The sequence below is a fragment of the Homarus americanus genome, unplaced genomic scaffold, assembly GCF_018991925.1.
Source record: "Homarus americanus isolate GMGI-L3 unplaced genomic scaffold, GMGI_Hamer_2.0 scaffold45698, whole genome shotgun sequence".
NCBI classification, from domain to species: Eukaryota; Metazoa; Arthropoda; class Malacostraca; order Decapoda; family Nephropidae; genus Homarus; species Homarus americanus.
The window spans coordinates 4658049-4681904 of record NW_024735554.1 but is presented as its reverse complement, the minus strand read 5'-3'; the positions used below and the strand labels follow the sequence as shown (position 1 = coordinate 4681904).

Here is a 23856-nt window from a genome sequence, read left to right as displayed (position 1 = left end):
GGCGACGCAAGCCATCCCCACCCCTCTCCCCCTGCCTCCCACAACAACCCCCGCCCCGTCCCCTCCCCACGACCACCCTCCTCCTCCCCACGACTACCTCTCCTCCTGGCGCTAATCGTATTATGCCTATCAGATACCCATCCACCTCCCACAAATGCCAAGCGTATGTTAACGATTAGATTAGGTTAATAAACGACACATCCTGCACAAGTCACCAATACGTCACTCGTGTATTGTACCGTCGACGTGTCACATAATGCGTCATCATCAACCGTCATCAACACATCATGCATCCGTCATCACTAAGCCAGGGAGGGGAGGGGGTGAGTCACGGGTATATATTGGGTTCGTCATCGATGTCATGTAACAAACGCCACCGTGTGTGTGTGTGTTAAGACAAGAGCACCAGCAGCAGAAGAAAAATGACAGGAATGAGTGAGGGGGGGAGGGGGCATTAGCGAGTGGGGAGGTGAGAGGGAGGACCAGCTTGAGGACTGAGAGTGAAAATAAGACAAGATAAGAATAAAGTAAGACAGACAAACAAGACAAATAAATGAGGGATAAAATGGAAAAATTGGGTTAAGTCAGGTTAGGTTGGGTTAAGTTAGGTTGGGTTAAGTCAGGTTAGGTTGGGTTAAGTTAGGTTGGGTTAAGTCAGGTTAGGTTGGGTCAAGTTAGGTTAAGTTAGGTTGGGTTAAGTCAGGTTAGGTTGGGTTAAGTCAGGTTAGGTTGGGTTAAGTTAGGTTAGGTTAGGTTGGGTTAAGTTAGGTTAAGTCAGGTTAGGTTGGGTCAAGTTAGGTTAGTACGGAAGTGGAGGCTGGGGTGAGGTAGTGTGGAGGGGACAACGGGTCAGTGCTCGGCCCACGTGGCACACAACACACACACATGCTTGGTCTCTGAACGCGGCACACACCTGTACAGCCCCGATGTGTGGTCTAAATAACTCCTGTCTGCCCTTAACGTGTCACACCCACTGCAGTTGTTTCTTTTTAACACACACACACACACACACACACACACACACACACACACACACACACACACACACACACAAAACACACACACACACCCACACACACACACTCACTTCCGTGCTTACACAACACTGACGTCACATGAGGTGTTTACACATGGCCGGATAAGCAGTACAGTTGAACCGGACCAGTAGAGTGACGCGGGCAACAGATCAGCCAACAATGCAAGTGATTAAGTTGAGTTCCCTTCCTAATCACCTAATCACTTCCCACGTGAGGTCATTACGAAGGTTAACCACACTATCTCTACTCGCATAATGTGATGTTGTAAAGTCGAAAGTTGCGAATTCGTATTCAGGGACAAGTTGTTGGAGCTTCCAATAACTTGATGACATAAACCACTGACTCTTCAGGCTTCTACGCCCTTAACTCATGAGACATAAAGGCAAGCATGAAATTAGCATGTTTCCCTGTTGGGTGCTGTAAACGCTTCTGCGCTTCACCTTACACAAGGTTGTAGGGGGGTGCCCCCCCTCCCCCCCCCAAAAAAAATGTGACAACTAGTACAACATGGTGATAATAAACTTACTGTCGGTCTGTAACTGAATAGTATAAGTGATGAACTCAAAACCTACTTCATAACACAGCTGTAGCCAAGACACTGTATCACCACCATAACATCTTACCCTCCACAACCACATCTTTAGTCAGCCACCACCCACCCAGCCAGATCTATAATCCCCGCTGCTTTAAAACTGCCATAGCCACCACCACTTATGACATTTTAACCCCCGTGATAACCTCCTCCACCTTTACTATTAGTACCTCTATGCTTAATACACTACTAACCACGGGCGGACGTAATGTGTGGTTGGTGCGACAGTAAACACGTGGTTGGTGCGACAGTAAACCACAAGTTGCGTAAACATTGCTTCCTGTGCGAGGCCTAACCAGACATAAACAACATTTACCCACGTTAGGTTGGGTTGGGTTAGGTTAGGTGACCCCCCCCCCCACACCCCAACTGACGACGATTATTATTATTGTTATTATACAAAACTTCAATGCCCCCCAAAAAGACAGACATACACATATTCGATCTTAATGCAGACAACACACATCACCACATAAAAACACCTGAACCGAACATACACACACTCGCCAAAACACACACACACACACACACAGAAGAATGCAAGGAAAACACACGCCTCGCTGGGCCAACACGCAGTAGAGGCTAAGCTAAGAGTGGAAGCAGTAACACTATCCCTCCCTCCCTCCTACTACCGACCAGTTACCGGACGCATCACAGGATTAACTCCCACACTCACTTTTTATACAGGAAGCAACACCAGATTAACTGCACTCACTCTATATACTGGACGCATTACTGAGACACTGACGCATTACTATCTTATCAACTCTGAAGTACCTACGCATTACTGAACATCTTGACACACACACACACACACACACGTAACCACAAACAAGAGGCTTCAACTAGCTGTATGTCTGATAATAACAGTGACGGACGGAAGATGTTGTGAGATAAAGAGGGCAGGAAGTAGGTAGGTAGGTAGGTAGGTAGGTAGGTAGGTAGGTAGGTAGGTGGTGACGGAAGTGCTGGGCAAGAGGTAAATAACAAACGGGGAAGGGGTGGGGTGAGAGGAGGGGGAGGGGAAATGGAGAGAAGCGACCTGGCATAGTGCCATTAGGAGGGGAAGGAGGGGGTGGAAGAGGGTAGTAAAAGGGGGGAGTGGAAAGAGCAGCTGTGTAGGTAGAGTCAAACCAGCCCCCTTCCTACCTGTACCCCCTCCCTCCTCACACATACAATTTAACACCACAACGCAATTCAGTGTGTTTCTGTACAGGTGACTAAACTAAGGTGACGCCACACACGCCTGGCGGACCTACTGATCCAAACACTTATCATCGGATTCCATCAGATCCACTGAACCGAGGCTGACTGTTCCTTCGACATCTTTAATCCTTTCCCCTTCCCAGTCACACACATGCACACACGCGCACGCACATGCACACGCACACATTTATCATTGACATTACTTCTCTCTAACCATAGGTCGGCCCATACCCAGTCGGCTATCGTTCAATGTTAATGCCAAATTATCTCACTTTTTGTGCTCCTCTAAACGCCTACCAGATATCCCAAATATTACCCTACATCGCCTTTATACAGTTTACCACACATCACTCCCAACACTCATGTCAGGGTCCCACACTCACTTCTAATAATATATTTAGGCTCACAGTCAACCTTAACGATGTCGACGTAAATCTGTTGGGTATGGAGAAGCTGTGGTGGTTGTAGTAGTGATTGTGGTAGTGGTGGTGGTTGTAGTAGTGATTGTGGTAGTGGTGGTGCTAGTGGCTGTTGACAATAGTGGTGATAGTGGTAGCAGGTCGCCAATGATCACCAATACCCTCCACAAATAAGGTCACATGTAACAACCAACTTCCGATGCTGGGTAAAGAGTTTCTTATGCTGGTTATTCCTGGAAGAGACGAGTGTCGCGTCTGTTTGTGTCACATTTGTCTGACCCGGGGGGGGGTGGTGGGGTGAGGTGGTGGGGTGAGGTTAGAGATAAGGTGGGAGAGCATGACACAACCACCATGCACTACCACAATCCCTACCACCACTACCACGCGTCGTCTCTTCCACCACCATCTCCCTGACTCGCACTCGACTGTACACTTTCTTTCACCCCATTCAATAACTAGTGTTGTTTAATCACCTGTACAGCGGGACTCCTGCCAATTTACACCAGATTACCTGTACCTGCATAAAATTAAAAGGATCAAATGAGCTGCCCCACTCTCTCACTCCCTCCCCTCTCTCCCTCCTTCAACATAATAACTTCTTGCACACCTACGGCATTACTGTGGCCTCGTTCTCAGCCCCCTACTCCAGCGCTCAAGGTCGGGGATTCATTTTCCTCGTCTCTGGAGCAACTTGTTTAGACAGGTACAGTGTGAGCATTCTTGGTCACGCGCGCACACACACACACACACACTGAGGAGACCTGCCAGTGAATGAGTCGTGTGTTTGTTTCGCTGTTGGCCCAGGTAGGTCGTACCTTACCTCCTCCACCTGGCCCAGCTGAACACACACTACGCACATGTATTCATTCGTAGGACACACACACACACATATAAACTGAATAATAAACAGGTAAGAGAACATTATACACTAATAGTGAGAATATATGTGTGTGTGTGAGGCACGTGGGTAGTATTTCAGGATCATGCTGGTAGTGGAGACAGACCCGTTACTGTACTGTGTCCGCTGCTACACCACATTGCAATGGAGATTTATGAACCGCAGTGTGTGTGTGTGTGTGTGTGTGTTATTGGCAATGGCTTCTTGTTTACAGAAGGAGGGACCTTGTGATTTGAGGTATAGAGATGATAGGTATTAATATATATACTCAAGCAAGCAAGCAAGAAAACAAAAACATTATTTCATCATATTTTCAACTATCGTCAAGAACCATCACTAATAAACAAGAAGTCGGGTATAACATTTAACATTCTTCTAACACCACCACCACCAGGACCTTAAGTTAACAATGATAACTTAACATTCTCCCCCACAACATCACCATTACAAAGCCCCCAGGTTCACATTCTCCAAGACAACAAGCGGAAGAACGACAAATAAAACACCACACACACACACACAGATCTACAAATATACTTGTGAACGAGGCTGACTGCAGAGGATAAAATATAATGTTTAACTAACTCGTAAATATATATCACGTGTTTACAACTATCATGGTCTCTCCTGCGGCCTAACAAGATATATATCCTTACAAGTATTTTGTTTTCATTCATTTTACTAATTTTCTTCTTTCACAAACGTCAAGATGCTAAACCTTAAACAAAATAATCCCAAATAAAACATGTAAAAAAAACAAACAAAAAACCAATCCATTATTATTTCAAAGTTGAATTAATTTAGTGACAATAATAATTAAGGTCACATAATTAATTAGACCAATTTTGTTGTTTTTCATGTTTCCTTCTCTTGTCCCTAGTGTTTCATGTCACAACACAAGGTCAATTGAGTAGTTAAGATATTACTTTCCTGAGAGGGGGGGAGGGAGGGGGTTAGTTTAGAGATTCCAGTGCGGTGGTGGTGGATATATCAACTTCAGGCATAGCGTTCTCACCCCCATCAACAGTGGTATACTTTGAGGTCACCCCCCCCCCTTCTTCTATCGCTCCTGCTCCCATTCCCCATTTTCTTTCCCAATTACTCTTATTCCTCATTTACTTCTATTTTTGTTGTGGTTTCTCGTCTTCCTTCCTCCCCCTCCAATTATTCCTACATACCATTAATTTCTTCTTCTTCCTCCTCCTCCTCCCCCTTCATAGTGGTGGAGCGATCGTGGTAGGGCAGCCACTGACAACCTCTGACACAAGGGAGGGGAGGGAGGGGGAGGGAAAGAGGGAGGGGAGAAGGGGAGGAGATCAACCAAGGCAATAATCATCCTGGTAAGTAAAGATCACAGATGGTAGAGAACTTAAGATGTGTGTGTGTGTGTCTGTGTGTGTGTGTCTTTTATAGGTGTCATGGGACCAGGAATATGAGACAGGTAGGTAGGAAAGTAGGGAGAGGTGAGAAAGAGACAGACCTGGTGCCCTGCCCACACGTGTTGACACCCAAGCCTCTGTTGTGACGGTAACACACATATACCGTCACACAATCTTATGTTACGGTAGAGCCAAACAGACGTTAGAGTACTAATGCCTCACACCGGGACAACTCTCGCCCTATCTTGTAGTCGGGAGGAGGTAGTGACTCAAGCAGAACACGCGGACCCACACCCGTGCAGAGTTCATCAGATATTACCGTACTGTCTATCTTATTTGTCTGTCTGTCTGTCTGTCTGTCTGTTTGTCTCTGTCGCTGGATGCATTGTGATGACTTGACTTTTCGCGTATATACTGTGTCTATTAATGGATTCACTGTGATGACGGAACCCTCACTTAATCTCTTATATATTTTGTCTTTTTAATTCTATTGCGAACGGTTTTTTTTAACTTAACACACACACACACACATAGGGGCGACACAAAATCATTTCCAAACATCACAGACTTTACCCTATACCTACATGGGACTCTTTATCACGTAGGAGCTTCACAAATCCAGGGTATGTAAGCTCCAGGGGTCTACACGTCTTAATGTATATAAGCCGAGGACAAAAATTCGCTCCAGTGGTGAAACTGATTCACGGGAACGAGTCTCCGAACTGATTTACCCTGACTGTTTCATCTCGTTTGGGGTCGACGCTGCTTCATTTGGGGCGGAAGTGAACTTTTGACCCCGAGTGTACAGGTACAGAATCATCCTCACTTTACACCTGGTCACTAGTTCATAAACACCGATAATAAAATACAGGTTGTTTACTTACGAGATATTCTTAAAAAAAAGTTAAATTTCCAGCTGATCGGTTAACAAGTAAGCAAAGGTGTAGATGCTGTGAGGTGATGTGAGGTGAGGTGAGGTGAAGGGAGAGGTGACAAACATACCACCAACACACCACAACACAGGATGGCGGTTCTCAATATATATCAACTTACTCTCAATATATTTTTCCAGTTCTAAGTTTCCTCTACATAATAAGGTCAAGGGGAAACACCAGCACCACCTCTATACCACAATAATTTCCTCTCTATTCACGTTCTGAAATCTCCAGTGTTACGGCCTTGTTATTTCCCGAGTAAACACACACTTTTTTTTTAATCAAACTAATAACAATAACACATCTCCCAAGAGTTAGAGTTGGTTACGCCTCACACCACAAACATCACAAATAAATTAAATGTTTTTCCTTAATGTGTTAAAGTTTAGCCACAATAAAACATAAATCCGGTTTTGTATCATATATACTCTCATAATCCGGATAAATGTGGATCTATTATACACATTTCTTCACGGCTAAACCTTAATTAAGAGACAAAACATCAATAACATTCATCCCACCGAGTTATACTTACACGCTTCAGGCGGGTCATCAAGAAGTTAACTACCCGCATTACTGTACGAAGCTGGGGTCAAGGTTATAACTCCTCTGTGTGTGTGTGTGTGTGTGTGTGTGTGTGTGTGTGAGGGTCTTTGGCAAATCAACATTTTTTGGGGGCGGGGTGACTGGAGAAATCGTCTATAATTCTACACCAATGATTGAGTAGTCACAACACGACCTCTTCAAAGTAATGGAGAGCACAGGAGAGGTTTATCATGTGTGAGGAGACGAGAGAGAGGGGGGCTTAACCACAGTGCCAACCAATACGTACAATGAGAACTAGTGGAGCAGCGGAGACTAATGTGATGTAGGATGATGGGGAGGAGGTGCAGGTGTATCGGAGCGTGTGTTGCCCCACATACTGCCCATCATGCATGTACACCCCCCACCCCCCCATCATGCTCCAATACACCCCCCACCCCCCCATCATGCTCCAATACACCCACCACCTCACCTTCTTTCTTCTACAAACTTAACCTCCTCCACGCATCTCTGACTTTCGCTATATACTGATTTGTCTACACATTATTAACACCATTGTGGTCTACACTGGCGGAGTCTGTCCACCTCCAGGCAGACAATTGCGCCCAAACAAACCTATAAACAACGATAAAAAAACATAATTTGGGAAAAAGGGACATAGCCGAATAGATAAGAGGACCAGGTTCAGTACAACACCTTCACCTAGAATGTTCTTGAGACTTTATTATACCGTCGCCATCCCCATGTGAGGAAGAAACCTCCGCCAACACCACCAGACACACACCCCGCCCACAGTAAGCAAGAGAGCCACAGTTTTGCCAGATACATAAACAGGATACGGCTTGGGTTTATTCAGGTTCCTCCTCCAGGCCAAAATGGCACTTCCTCATCACCTGATCTGACCTCAGTGCCACAATCTGCGTCACAAGGGGAGGGTGGAATGGGGTCATCAACATCACCACGTGACCTATAGTGTCAGCGTGCAATTTTGACCCACATCAGCAGAGCACAGTGTGACCCACAGAGCCAGCGGTCATGTGACCTACAGTACAGTGCTAGGATCACGATGTGACCTAAAGCGCCACAGTACTTAATGACCTAGAATACCAAGGTCACATTATGACCTAATGTGCAAGGATCGCCGTGTGACTTATAGTACCACAGAACTTAATGGCCTACATGACCATAACCACCTTACTAAGTGACCTACACTACACTTACACCAACACGTGACCAATCATGCTAGCGACTCGCCCGCCACGTGACCAACAGTGCCACTCAACAGGTCACACTATTTAATAATACAAAACGCTGCAGTGACCAAGCGAGGGTGTTATCGGTGACACATGACTGGCGTGGTGGGCTTGCATGGTGGGCGTGGTGGGTTGGCATGGTGGGCGTGGTGGGCAGGCATGGTTTGTGTGGGTCGGCGGGCGGGTGCTCGCTGTCAGTGTGGAGGAGGCGCCGGCGGGGTGTGTGACGCTGTGTACCAGACCAGAATAGACCAGTGCCTCCTCCACCATGCTGCTTCACGCCTCCCTCCCTCCCTCCGCCACTTCCTTCTCCTGCCCCTTCTGCTGTTCCTGTTGCTTCTCAAAACTCACCTTGCTGGGCTGGGACACCTGCTGCTGTTGCTGCTGCTGTAGTAGCTGCTGGTGCTGGAGCTGGTGTTGTTGGTGGTGTTGTGGTTGTGTTGTTGGTGCTCCTGTTGTGTGTTGGTGGTGGTGGTGTTCAGCGGTGGTGAGGTGCTGCTGGTGGTGGTCTGTAGGGACGCCATCATCCTTCTTGCACATAGTGTGTGTGAAGGAGGGCGAGTACGCAGGCGACGGGGGAAACACCAGGCAAGGGTCACAAGGTTCCTCCTACTGCTGGTGTTGTTATCGTGGACGGGAAGCGACACTCACACTCTCTCTCTCTCTCTCTTTTTCTCTCACACACACACACACACCACGAAGAGCACAAACACGTCACAGGCGAGTCTCCGGCGCCGGCACCACCACTGTCCCCGCTGTGCTGCCGCTCCCGCCCTCCCCCGTGCCACCACAACATCTACCCCCCCGATCCCCACACGCCCTGGCCACCAGCCACCAACACCACACATGCCCGCGCAGAAATAGACCTTCACCATCCTGAGCTGACACTACCATCCTCACACTCACACACTACCATCCTCCACACACACACACATATACCACCATCCTCCACACACACACTCATACACTACCATCCTCCATACACCATCACACACACACACATATACCACCATCCTCCATACACACACACACATACCATCCTCCACACACACACACACACATATACCACCATCCTCCACACACACACACATATACCACCATCCTCCACACACACACTCATACACTACCATCCTCCATACACCATCTTCCACACACACACACACACATATACCACCATCCTCCATACACACACACACATACAGAAACCATCCACAGAAATAAATACAAAAATATTGTAAACAATGGCCAAACACACACATATACACACAAGTACTGTATACACTTAATGCATGCCAACATACGCACAAACATACCAAAGTGGTTATACACACAGACACACTGGTCGTGAACTCTGTGTGTGTGTGTGTGTGTGTGTGTGTGTGTGTGTGTGTGTGTGTGTGTGTGTGTGTGTGTGTGTTCACTAAATGGAATTGACGAAAAAATTTTGTAATACAAGATAAGGAAACGAGATTTAATCCTTTTTTTATAAATGACTAAACAAATAAATAAATTGAAGGCATCCGCACGTCCTCGCCACAACCATTCGTGCACTGCCCAGTTAACGGAATATCTCCATTAACCAAGAGCCGATTAATACGGTTTCCGATTACCAAAGAACCGATTAATACGGTTTACAATTACCCAGGAGTCAATTAAAACGGGTTCCAATTACTAAGGAACCCCATAATAACAAGACAGTGTTGACAAACAAAAAATTACCTTGGGACATGACAAATAGCAAAGCAATAACAGTTTTGTTTGAAGACTTTTTAAAAGCTGGCGAAAAATAACCAAATACAATATTTACCTTACTGTACACTGCATCGGAACAGTTGGTATGCCTGACTGAGATAAATTATAGCGTAATAATTCATCTGTGACTGGAAGCTCTCACTAGTCTATACATGAAGCATATCATAAATAGAAACATCCCAAAGTGGTTAATATAAATGGTATATATATCACTGAAGATTATTATATTTCTCAGTATTATTAAATTAATCATCTGGAAACTCAGCATCAGTCCTCTCCCACCATCTGTCCAAGAGAGCGTTTGTCGGAAGGCTTGACTATTCCTACTATACGTTCATCCCAAACTGCGATGATACGTTTTGTCGCTCGCTACACAATGAGGCAATGAGACCAATAACCTTAATGGGGCAATAACCGTAATAACGAAGAATTAATGGGTCAATAACGGCAGACCAACGGGAGCAATAACGGGATGAGTTTACGCCGAGACTTCAGCATCAAGGAGACGCCAACCACCCACGAATTCACTAACATTCACCCATCATCCACCTATCTCCTATCACTCATCCATCATCCACAAACAACCCACCCATCATCCACCTATCTCCCCACCACCCACCCACCGTCTACTCATCAACGCAACACCACCCACCACACGCAAGTCATCATGGGTCCTCATCTATGACTGACTGACGAACGGAGATATCACGCCTCTTGAACCCTCATCTGGCCGTATCATGGTCGACGTAGACGTATAATGGGGGAGGATTTGACTGGTTGGCATGGGCGTGTAATGGGTGGGGGTTTGGGCGTGTAATGATGGGTAACACACTGACGCGGGTATTCATTCAGGATAGGAAACATGTAACACTCCTTGACGGCCACGAGTACTTGAACACTACTCATTGATGGGTGGGTGATCTGCGATTCATCTATATCAATCAACAAACAAACACACCATGAAACGAAATCAGATTCTTTGAAGATTAGACACCCCAGTTTATTTCTCCTGATGATTCAACACACTAACGCTACCTGGGTGGGTTAAGGTAAATAGTTAGATTATATTAGGTGAAGTTAGCTTTAGGATACTTTATAAAATAAGGTAAAATAAGTTGGGTGCCTAATCTTCATGTGACCCCTTATATAATAGATAGCTATCATATCACTATAATTAGGTTTAATATATACCGTATATCAAACATATAAGAAGCACTCAAAATAGCCCGAATTAACATTAAGCCTTTTAGAAATCAAAATAAATAGACATTGAAGGAACGAAGCTTACATTACGGGCGGGTGATGGCGTGTGTCGTGGGGCGGCGAGGACAACACGGGTAAGACGCTCGCTGGCCACACTCCCTCCATGTTACACTGACTGTCACCCTCAACCACCTCCCAGAGTAAACTACAATATTTACTAATGACTAACTCACATTCTCGCAATATCCCCCCGCCCCCCTTAATGGACCCGAGCTGGCCCAAGGTGGGGGTGATCAAGTCCTCTCACACGCAGGAGCTACTCACTAAAACTTATCGACATAGTCCATTTCACTGTACCCGCACCAAAGTAAGACAGTAACGTGTTTGTTTTACTCTTGTTTTCCGTCTGCCTTCACCCCGATAACACAGAACTTTTATGACAAAGAATGCAAACTACACTTAACACTTCCGCAGGTCAAGATTGAGGCCAATCTAAGAAATATTTGACCTAAAAGTCACAATGGGTATAGAAGAGCAACCTCCTAATGTAAACACGTACACAAGCCTCACTACCGCTGGGTAAATCGAAGACAAACTCTCTACCACAAGAACCAGACTTTACACACTGCCCGACACGCCGCGGATCCCAACTACAGTGGTCAAACTGTAACAAGCTTGTCCTTCTGTGGTAGTCTTCAAACACGCGTTATATACTAGCCTAAATAACCCAGTGTAGTTGCCATTTTCATTTTTTTCGTCACTGCGTTAACGGGAGGACCACAGCCACGCACCGGCCTTTATGGCAACAATTAATACCTCCTTCACACCTACAGTATACTCATAAACCAACAGTGGCAAACTTTCTCTCCCAACACTGCAGCAGACACAACCCCATCCGTCTCCTCACCCTCTACATACACAACACGACTCCCTCACCAATACTGACAAGCCTCACTATCTACCCTCACACGCTACATCATTCTTGATGCACCGCTACAACACTTACACCCGCCTGCACACACACACACACAACCCTTCTCTTATCACACACACACAGAGCCAAAGGATAGTAACACCAAGGGGGTGTGATTTATCACCTCTCCTTGTCACTATCCAGCTGTGTTGTGAGAGCAAGTGATTGCGTACATGTTTGTGGTTTGCGTTACGCCACTGAAATACCTCTCTTACACACAGCTACACCCACAAAACCCAACAATAAAAATTCTTCCATACAATTAGTCAAGAGACAAATATCCAAGACGACAAAACTCCACCTGGTCCCCCACTGTTATATTAGGTCGGTTGGAATTTGTCCAGCAATCGTATAAACCGGGTTTCCAACCTCATACAATCAAACATTTTAGCCGTCATGCATTTGAGCCTTGTCTCACGTTCACATCTGAAACTCTCACACACTTTTCTTACAAAACTTAAACCATCCCTCAGCCAGATATCAGAACATTCCAACACTGTTATTGGTACAGTATAATTATAATAAATACACGAACAAATAAGAATATATGAATAATAAAGTAAATTTATTTGTGATTTATACACACGTTTTCGTTACTTTCAAAATGTTGAAGAATGAAAGATGGTTTAATTAAACTAAAAATGTTGTGCAGAGGAGGGAGAGGCCCCCAGCAGACTCGCCTTGAATTACTTCCCGCCTCCGGCTATTGTTCTTGATGACCCTCAAGCGCTCGATTTTTTTGCGCGCTTAAAGAGTTTCTCAGTCAAGTCTCAAGAATAATGATTTCACAAAGTTGATGTCTCTGCACATTTTCGGAACAGGACTGATTTAGTACGACAATAAAACTGGATTAAAAAAAGTAATTCAACCGTTGATTAATCCATACACATGATGCAGACCAAACGTTCACGTATTCCGTGATCACCTTTTCTATAAATGAACTGAGGATTAAGCTGGTATTTGTGAGACAGTTAGCTCAGTTACTCACTATACCCATCAAGGATTTATTTTGACTTTTACTAGCATGCCAGTAGTAAAATAAGAGCCAACTAAAGTTTGTGGAAGAAGTAACACCTCAAGCATTATTCCATGTATGTCGATCTGCATTCTCCGCTAAAAAGAAAAAATTATTGGCAAGAACTCGTGGGATGAGAAGTATTTAAGAAAGGAAGTCCATTATCGACAACAAATACCCAAATAAACATTAAATAAGACTGAAGTGGCATCAGATATAATAAAAATAAGTACATAACATAAAATATCAACTGATATCCCGCCATAACCCGCGATGTCATATCAGCATTCAGATCATTATGAATGACAACACGAGACAAGAGCTCCCTAACAAAACCCAGTTACTTGAAACGGTCTGTTCTGTCCTAATTTTACTGGAAAAAAATCTATAAACTGATGTTCTTCAAACCCGGTTCAGCGTTAATATTTGCAAATGGTTCGCTCAAGTCGGCATTCCGTTCTTAGCCAAATCATCAGGTTGAAATATAATCCACTTCGCATATGGAGAAATCACAAATCAAACAGCTTACATCTAATTTCATCAAAATATTCAGGCAGTAATATGTTCTTACGTACAGTATATATTTCACTGACAACCCACCACGACCAACTTCTTGGGTGTAATTCGAAGAAGCATATTTTATGACTCGCTGTCATGCCAAAGTTCACGATTTAATTCAAGGAAGCACGACAATGCACAATGTAGTACAGTATACTTAAGAGTATAAATAGGAGTAATGAGATTTTGCCAGTTATGAAGGTGGATCTGGAAACTTGGTCTCCGCCTACCACACATGTAAACAGTACTGCAGTTGCCGATAAAATCATCTCGACACTTTGCAACATATACTGAGACTGAAGAAGGATAATGCAGAATTTATATTTACCAAGAACTACCCCGTAACCTTAGATCCTCATTCCAATATTTCCACTTCCAAACCAGCTGACCGAGCCTGAGCGTAAACGCTGAGGTAAATGCAAAACACTTCTCCGTGGGCGATCATAAGGAGCGATGACGTAAGCCACCGAGCATCAAACACTGACGACAATAATAAGCCGCCGCGGCAACTAACCCAGAACATTCGTTACACAGAGCATAAGGGTGAAGAGGATGAAAGGAGGCGGAGGGAGGAAGGTATTGTGACGTCACAGCCTTCGTCTGAGTATTGCGTCATCGGCTTGGTGCCAGACCGACATCAGTATCCCTTCTCACTTAATCTGCCATACTTGTCCCATTCTCACCAGAAACAGTTCATTAAAAACATAAAGCAACTATTACTGTTTCTACAATAATCATTTCTGCTTTAAATCTCTAGTATTTCGACAAGAACGTTAAGCATAATTATGAGCTGTAGAAAGGACCTGGCAGTGTGCTGCTTCAGCAACTTCTGATTGCTTGGCTGAGTTGTGGGAGGAAATTCTGCCATGCAAGTACCCCCTTGTATGTAAGGTCTGATCAAGGCATAAGGTATTCAAGACGTGTTGGGAGGGAAATACGAGCTATAGTACCCTCAGGAGGCACATTAAAGGAGGAGCTACATAATGGTATTCTCAGAAGGCATAAACATTCAAATGACATGATACATAAACGATTCAGAGAACTATATTATTCTACAACACACAAACAAAGAAAAATACAAAAGACTGGTATTTTTTTGCATTTATGGAATACTGTACTAAGAGACAATGGCCTTACTGACAAAATAGTGTAGCTGGGGCTGTTATGAGTAATTTTCTCGTTACCTGCACCACCACTTATCACCTATCCGAGTACCTGCTGGTTCTGGCACCACTTGACACCTTAGATCCAGCATTATCTTCGTTATTAATCTCCATCACAACACAACATAATCTCAGTATCTATATATAACAACCCGATCCTCCTGAAGAATACTCAGTTATAAAAACACTCCACATTATCACTTTCATTTGCTATCATTCTTGCTTCTACCACAACATTCCACAATCCACTCCTCTTACGAGCATCCACATCCCCAACCTTACATTTCAGTCTTCTTTCTACTAACACATAATCTAGCAGACCTTAATTTCTTCCACCATCATTCCTCTATGTAAACTTTTATATTTCATTCTTTTAAAACCATATTTTCCCTATTTCTGCATTAATTCTCTCAGCATTTCAGCCTCTTCCCATTTTTATTCATTCCTGTTACTGTACCTGTACTATATTTCATAATATTGTATTGTACTGTACCAGTGATTATGATGCAAGTTTGAACCCGAATCCAACTGTACTTCTGAAATGTCAGCAAACCAACAGGTACACAAAAACAAATCTTGGAACTGGTCTGCTTGTCTCTAACTCCTCAGTAGTGAACTTGATTCCTTAAATTATCCTGCTGATAAAGAAACTCAAGAGCAGAAGGAAGGACTTCACGTCAACTGCTTATTCTTCTCTCTCTCAATAACAACAACCTACACACAACAAGTTTAATCCTTCATTTTACAGCTGAGAGTCATTCAACAAAGGCCCTACAAGATTCCAAACCAGCTAGGAGAGGAATGAAGGAGGTAATTTATCAAGAGAACTAACTTAAGCATCTTAATTAGGACGTGTGTACTGTACCTCGAAATGAAAGGCCAAAGGGTGCAAACTCAGTCCTCTTTACTGGTTGAGAAATGAATTCCAGCTAAATTACTCATGAGGTGAATACTTTATTACTATGCTACAACGGAACAACTCTGTGAAAAGGACAAGGCCAAGTGTTATAAGAGTGCTGCAAGAGAAGGCAATACTGTACAGTAATATCTTTAGATAAGCTTAGAGTAGCTCACACTATTTAATGGTACGTACAGTACAGTATATCTATGTACAAGAACTGTGCTGAAGCCCAAGACACATGTGGTAGAATTGTATGCAAAAAGGATACAGTAAAGTACTGTACTGTACTGTACTAGTTTTGTGTCTGTGACAATGCCAATGTGCTTCAACTGGTCACTTTCAACACATACCAGTAGCTTAAAATGTATATCACTTATTATGTTCATTGTTGGCTTATTACGTTTTGTTATATTTTAAGAAGTTTTCAGGACTTTTTTTTTTTTCGTAGGAACATATCTCAGCATTTTAATGGGAATCCAAGGGGAAATATACATTGATTTACGAAAGGTTTTTCAAGAACGGAACCTTTTATTTATCAGTGTTTAAGCACATACTTAAGGAATGTTAACCCCACAACTAACATCAGGTATTATACACATAAAACATTAAGACTTGTACTGTACAGTGATTAAACAAAATGGTATATAAACAACAAAACTTCACACATCATGAACAGATTGAACTGTACAGTAATCGTGTATTGTATACTGTAACCATATTCAAAAGAATCAAAATAATTCTGTGGTTCTAGCTAACTAAAACAAATACAGTACTGTACAGTATGTGGTTCTTGCCTCATGCAAGTTCAAAGGAATTCTGAGGAAGCTCAGATAAAATGCCAGAGATTTTCGATACTGTACAGTACTATACTGGTTAGTCTTTGAATCTACTTCATATACTGTATTTTGGAGTTAAAATAATCAACATGAGCTTATACAATGTGTTCTTATTTACAAAAAGGAAACCTGATTGTACAAGCACTGAACTGAACATTTAAATTACATTAAACAAACACTTTAACCCTTTAAGGAGCAATGTTGCAGTTATGTACTGTATTTTATTCCGGCTAAAACCAGATGATTTTATTCAGCTGAGACGTACCCCGGCCACTCAACGGGTTAATAAATATTACACAAAAAAAGCAACCAAGAGCAGCATCAGAATTCCATTCGGCACTTTCACTCATCTATACATAATGATGATTATGTAATTTTGTACTGTACTATGGAAGGTGAATCATACATGGTTACTACATCACACAAGGTATTTTTAAGTGATTCCTAAACTACAGTTGCCAATAATCAGTCCAAAATACATTTTTCTTAAAATTGATGCCCATAATTTTTTCCTTGTTTAGTTTCACTTATATTATCATAAACTGTACTGTATCTGCACAGTACAGTACCAGTAGTTCTTAAGGCAAGATCCATGAAAAAATCCATTTTGAGAAAAAGTACAGTACATGTACTGTTTTGTATGCTCAAATACCATAATAATAATACTGTAATAATAATAATAACAATAATAATAATAATAATAATAAACTAATACAATACATCAGGGGTTCCTAACTTATAGTAAATTACTCCAAGCAGGGTATTTTTGGACCTTTCTATGTGGGCAATGGATGACAGACAAAATGGAAGTTACAATAAGTTGGCAGGGCAAAACAATCTCCGATGAGCTCTGACAAAGACAGCACCACGTTTTGAGTGCATCACAGGTAAAAGCCAGATTTACCAGATTTGACTAAATGGTGACTGTTTTAGACTTCATTTACTCTATGACTGTTAATACTATACTGTACAGGGTATTGAACAGGGTAACCATTAGCCTTAAATTTTCACCAAGAAGGGAGTATGATTATCAAAATAAATCTAATAGTTTGCTGGTTTTATATCAAGCCATTAAAACTCTTAACACACACATTAGATGTGGAAGAGCTACTGTACAAATATTAATAATCCCACAAACTCCTTTATTGGTAAGTATTTACTGTACAGTAATTACAATAGCACAATAGTTCCTTACCTTATCAAAAGCTGAATACTGTAGGTTTACTACTGTACTGTACATACTTTGAAATACCTTACAATATACATTCCAAAATTGTATACAGTGCAGTACACTATATAAAAGTTCAAGTAACAGGACAAAACAGCATGGTAAAAACTGTACTTTCACAAGTGACATGAGGTGTATCTTTGCACTTCTTGTAATCACTTGACTCATGAAATTCACACCAAGGTAACTATGTGCACCTAACCCTTTCACTATGGCAACACAACTTTTAACATCTTTGGTTAACACCAAACAGAAAGAGGACCCTGGACACAAGGGGCTAAGACACCACATACTGAAACATTACAGAAGAGGTAATGCATCCAACAGCTGTCAAACCATAGAAACATGCAACTAAACAGTGTACTGTACTCACTTCAGCCTGGGAGGGCATTAGCCAGGGTGATGTTCACGGTCACTGTGGATAGATAAAGCAAAATAATTAAAACAAATGTAAGTTAACACCTCTGTGTTGTATACAATCAAACACAGCTACATAAGCATTAAAGAAAGATACTGTATTAAGTGTATTCTATTGTAAATTATTCAACTCATGAGAAATAACAGAATATAATGACAACACTTACAGAGAATCATGTGATTACAACTATATTACCATCCTCTGTTTATTGTCTAAACAGTTTTATCTACCAAAAATATGTTAACCTTAACGGCACCGGGTTAAGAATGTGAACAATACAGGAATCTAACAATAACAACAACTCGTATCTTTTCCCGGGGTAGGAAAAAACAAGTATTCTAGAATATCTGGCCTGTGTGCCAACATTGTCTTTGCCAGCTATCTGTGGTGTCACTGATAGTTGCCCTGGCTCGAGAATTTCCAAGAACATACAATGCTCATAAATACTGTACAGTACAGAGTACAGTATATACAGGTACTACATTTTATCTTATCTATTGGCAAAATAAACTACTTTACTAACATTACTACTGTAGTTAGTTACCCATGACACAAATTTGTCTGTACAATACTGGATAAAAAAAATCTTTATTTCTTTTTAGTTATAATAAATATATATATACCAGCACTGTACTGTACTCACTGTTAAGTATATACAGTACAGTACAAGTAATTTAGCCATATTCATTCTTATTCCTATAAAAAAACAACTGATCAAAGTAATTGATCAACCTGGAGGTGGAAGATATGCTTGCTTCTTGGCTACTACTGTACCAGCAACAGTATGGTTGGTCAGATAATCAGTCAAGAGAATAAGCCAATTAGACCACTGAGGCAGCTGTGGAGGCCAAGAGGAGTTTCTAGTAACAACTCCTGATAGACTCTACAGCTTAACAACATAATGTAGGTTAACACTGCTTTCTTAGTAAAAAGTAAAATACTCTTATCTACTTTGCACATTTTATTAGTTATGCATCATTTTACAGAAATACTAGACTGTGGTTGTTATAATTCCCAATTCAATCACAGTATACCTTCAATAAACCATTTACCCCCACTGGGCTACAACAACTCCTACAACTGTTGAGACCTTTCTACACAAAGGAATAACTACCCCGGTACAGGTATTCTTGTTTGTGCATAATTCATAATAACTATATGAGTTCTGTACTGTACTCCACAGTTAAGTTTCGGAATTAGCCTGGGATCCATTTAGACCTGGGAGCTCACTGTCCCCACTTCCTAACACTGTACTGCATGACCTTACGTATCTCTATTAAAAATAAGTAAAGAGGATTCTAAAAAGCTTGAGGCACATTGGCACATGAAGCCCATTTCTCTCAACACACAAAAAGTGCAGGGAGACATCAGACAAGTGCCACTGTCAAATCTAGTCACCAAAATTGAAGAGACTTAAAGCAGGATGACTTGAACTGATGGCGATTGCAGCTCCTCCCCGACTTATGACCTACTCGACTTACGACCACTCACACTTACGATCTGCCTTGGTCGTACCAAAATTTTGTCTAATTACGTATTTTCGAGTCCCAACGTCAGTACACAGAGAAAATTTTCGTTTGTAATTCACTTTAAATGGCTGGCAAGCTTAAAAGTGAGAGTTTTGTGGTGCTGAGAAGAAAAAGAGACAACCCATTTTAGATTTTCTGTGTATTATTTAAGCATTTTCGACTTACGACCTGGATTTGGGTCCCTAACCCCGTCGTAAGTCGGGGAGGAGCTGTATATGACAAGAGTAACAGTCTGAGGATTGAGTTCCAGAGACCACTGGTCCATGGTATAAATGTGTTTTGGTAGGTGGAGATTCTGTTAGACTTGAGATGTGTCATAGTAAAAAAAATAAATAAATAAATAAAATAAATAAATAAATTGGCATAAATAAAGGTAAAATTCTATCATACTTCTAATACAATACTAACAACTGTGAGTCCACCCATAAATTCACCAAATGCTTATAAAGTACAGCATTATGAAGTTGTAAGGATGTAGATGGGAGTGAGGAATTGCACCTGACATTCAAAATAGCTGACCAATTACAGTTGACAGGAGCAATGCAGTCATGCTAGTGGTGAGTGTGATGGTGCGATTCGGCATCTTCTTATCTTTAATAGCTACCAACTGTTGTGTTTACTTTCTTTTTCAAGGACATCAGTCACAACTCGGAGACAGAAATAATCATTAGACTATTACAGTACCCAGCCACTAAGGCTTAAGGGTCTCGTGTGTCTATGGCCTGCTGAGCACATTACTCACTCATGCAGTGGTGGGCATCATTTTAAATTCCTATAATGTAGAATTAATCAAAATTATTACATGTACAATTCTAATTACATTACAGTATATAAATTCATATTAACAACAGGCTAAGACTTGAGTACAGTAATTTGGGTAATACCTGCAGTACAATTTATCTGTAATATACAGGTACAGTACCTTTATAATACTGTACATCATGAATTATTAGAATTGTAGCAAAATACTGTACAGTATACTGTACATTATAAGTTGGGAATAGTAGATATCACACCTAAATCACCAACTTTAGTAAATATTTCTATCATGAAAAGCAAAAGAAGAGGAACAAGTTATCCAGATATTATTATTATGATTTTTTCCACCCTGAACATAATGCACAGCCCTGTACTGCACTAGTGTGCCACAGCTCCAATGTATACACCCATCACATTTTATTTCATCCACATGAGCACTTCCAAAAGCATAACTACCAAATCTGGCTAAATATTTTATTTATCATATAAAATGAAGCTACCTAACCAGGTTGGTTGTTTCATTATAAAACTGATAAATTATGTAACATAGCAGTATTTGGTAAGCTTTTGGAAGCGTTCATGTGGATAAAATGAAACATAAGGATGTAAGCAAAGGAACAGAGGAGATATGGTTTTGGAGCATGCATGTGTACATTAGTGTTCAGGATGGATTTTTTTTAATGACAGTATCACATAAGAAAAAGTTGCTGTTCCCAAACTTATTTTGTTTTCATAACGTACGGAAGCATTACCGTATCTTCTATAGAAAACTTCCCTCAAGTTGCTGGTTTAGGTACGTTATATACGTACTGTCTTCTAGGATTACCATAACAGTAGTTTATTTGCATGGCTGCCAATACGTAATGCATTAATTATATACTGTACCTTATAAACATTATCAGGTAAGACTTAATAGTGTACATATGAGGCGTCTAGCGTATGAGGGACGAACTCGCCAGTCCCCCAAAAATCCGTTTTCTATGGTTTCGGAATTTTCCAGGATTTATCTTTCCAACTGTAATGTCAGGAAGTGGTGAGTTCGTCTCTACTACCGTTGTTTTCGTATGGCACTGTGATTTTACAGTTCTAAAATATTTTTTGTGCATTTACTCAAAACTATGATTTGGCGAGTTCGTCCCTCCTACGCTAGACGCCTCATATATCAAAGAAGGCATCTTACAATCTCATGACAACAAAACCACTTACACGCACACAAAAAAATACTGTACCGTATACCAACCTAAGCGGCCACTGTCAGATCTGCTCAGTCACTTTGACAAATCGTAACACACCATCTCTGAATTATACATGATTTTAACAGGAACAAACCAACAAGCATTACTAACCACCCTATTTGTCTCCACTCTTCTTAGCACATATATACCGGTGATTTATTCCCACTAAAATCATATACTGTATAGTTGAGAATTAATTTGTTTTCATTTGTAAGAGCCGCTAGATACTAGTTTCCAGCAGTGATGTTAAATTGTTAAATAAGTTTCAGCCCAGAGGGATCTAAGCTCAAACTATGTTTTAGGTACTATCTTATTAATTTGATATTACAAACTAGCCACAGCAGTGACAGTAATGATAAAATAATTCCTTTGGATCTTGGAAATCCTTTTAAAGATTGATTCCACGAGAAAGCCAATAAACTATAGGCAGAGGTTATTTGTCCAAACGTTGACCATTACTTACTTCCACAATTTTACAGCATTTGTTCTGACTGGTTGAGGATAATGACATCATGATCAGACAAAAGGTTTTGGCCAAGGGTGTTAACGTCATGACCAGACAAATAACCACTACATAAACTGTACAGGAAATCACGCCCTATTCTATATTTATTACCTTATCAGGTTAGTGATTTACTTTTTACTTTCATCACAGCGTGAGTACAGTGTCTCTTACATAACCAAAGAAGTATTTACCAACAATATTATACAAGAGAACTAAATAAACTTAAGAGATTATAAGGTTTATTATTTCTAATGACTTTCTATTATTCTTTGCTTTTTCTTACTCCACTGTTTCCCTCTATTTCAAAGCCCCGCCCATTTACAATGTTGGGACAGTTAAAAAAACAGATAATCTGCCTTACTGGAGACTACAGTAATGACATGCACAGTACACATACATAAATATTTGGATAAAAATACTGCTACGTTATTTTGAAAAACTGCACCATTATGGAAATCTTATCAAAGAACTGTGGGTATTTTAAACTCAAATAAAACAGAAAGAACTTAATGTCTATGACCGTATTTCAATGACACAAAAATGAAATGTTTTATACACTTAATTCTGTCACAGGATACATGTGATCTACCACTGCCAGAGAGCACATATCATCTCTATTATATAACACAAATAATGCTGGTGAGGAACACAAAAACTTAACAATCATCGAGCTCTTGGGTAAAGAAAACTCTGTTCACTAGCACCGTAATCAACGCGGGGAGGTAATGAGCATACCTTATCAACCACTGGCGTCCTTGTCTTGTTTCCTGTAACTCCTGATAGCTATACAATTTGTTTTAAGTCATATGAAGGCTTGGGATGCTCCACACCACGAGTCTCATGCAATATTTATACTTTCTTCTGGATGCCTTGCTCACACCTCACATCCTCCAAGTTTTCCCTTCACTAGTAAACATTAACTCACTATCCGCGTCGAGTGGCGGAAATAAGCTGTAATGACGTTCTATTGGCAATATATTTAGCAAAACTGTAACTCTGGGTAATAACTACAACATAATTTACCTTGGGAAAAGTATTCTAAGAATAAACTGAGGTGATCTAGCAGTCACCACATATCCTCCCGATACTTCCCGATGACAACATCCCAAAACAGATCCCGTTCCAATACTTTCTTCAACATTTATATTGATTATATCGTTTACTATAAGCTGATGTTAATATTTATTATTATGGTAATAAGTATTTATATAATTAAAATGGAAGATAATTGGTAAAAGGAAGAATATTTGGTATACTCTCTATACAATGAGTATATTTTAAAAGGTTACGCAGTTGTAGAGTGAGGATGAGACTGTGTGCTGTCATCTGTTGTCCGTCGTAGTAACTAAACATCAGATCAGCTGGTGCGAGTCTCTACCTCGTTCTCTCTAACACACTCTCCAGGATTTGTTTTCTATTTTGTAAGGTATTTAGGTATAGCTCTTTTATTATATACATATTACCATTATAGGTAATATAATAATCAATATGCAATTTAAATGACTTTAATTCATGTGTT

At 41.2% G+C, this 23856-nt stretch overlaps 1 protein-coding gene across 9 annotated transcripts in view; it reads right to left on the bottom strand.

Annotated features, from left to right (window-relative positions):
- Positions 1 to 23453, bottom strand: part of LOC121871430 (ubiquitin carboxyl-terminal hydrolase 47-like) — a 61189-nt gene extending 37736 nt beyond the window's left edge. For 3 of the 9 annotated variants that reach the window (XM_042373714.1, XM_042373715.1, XM_042373716.1), the window contains exon 1: positions 8614 to 9014. In XM_042373714.1, coding sequence (XP_042229648.1) covers positions 8614 to 8802 — 189 coding nt within the window. In that variant the 5' untranslated portion in view covers positions 8803 to 9014. Of the gene's footprint in view, positions 1 to 8613; positions 9015 to 18264; positions 18307 to 23072; positions 23252 to 23360 lie in introns of those variants that run through there. The other 6 variants (XM_042373717.1, XM_042373719.1, XM_042373720.1 and 3 more) reach the window with 4 other exon arrangements.
- Between the last annotated feature and the right edge of the window lie 403 nt (positions 23454 to 23856).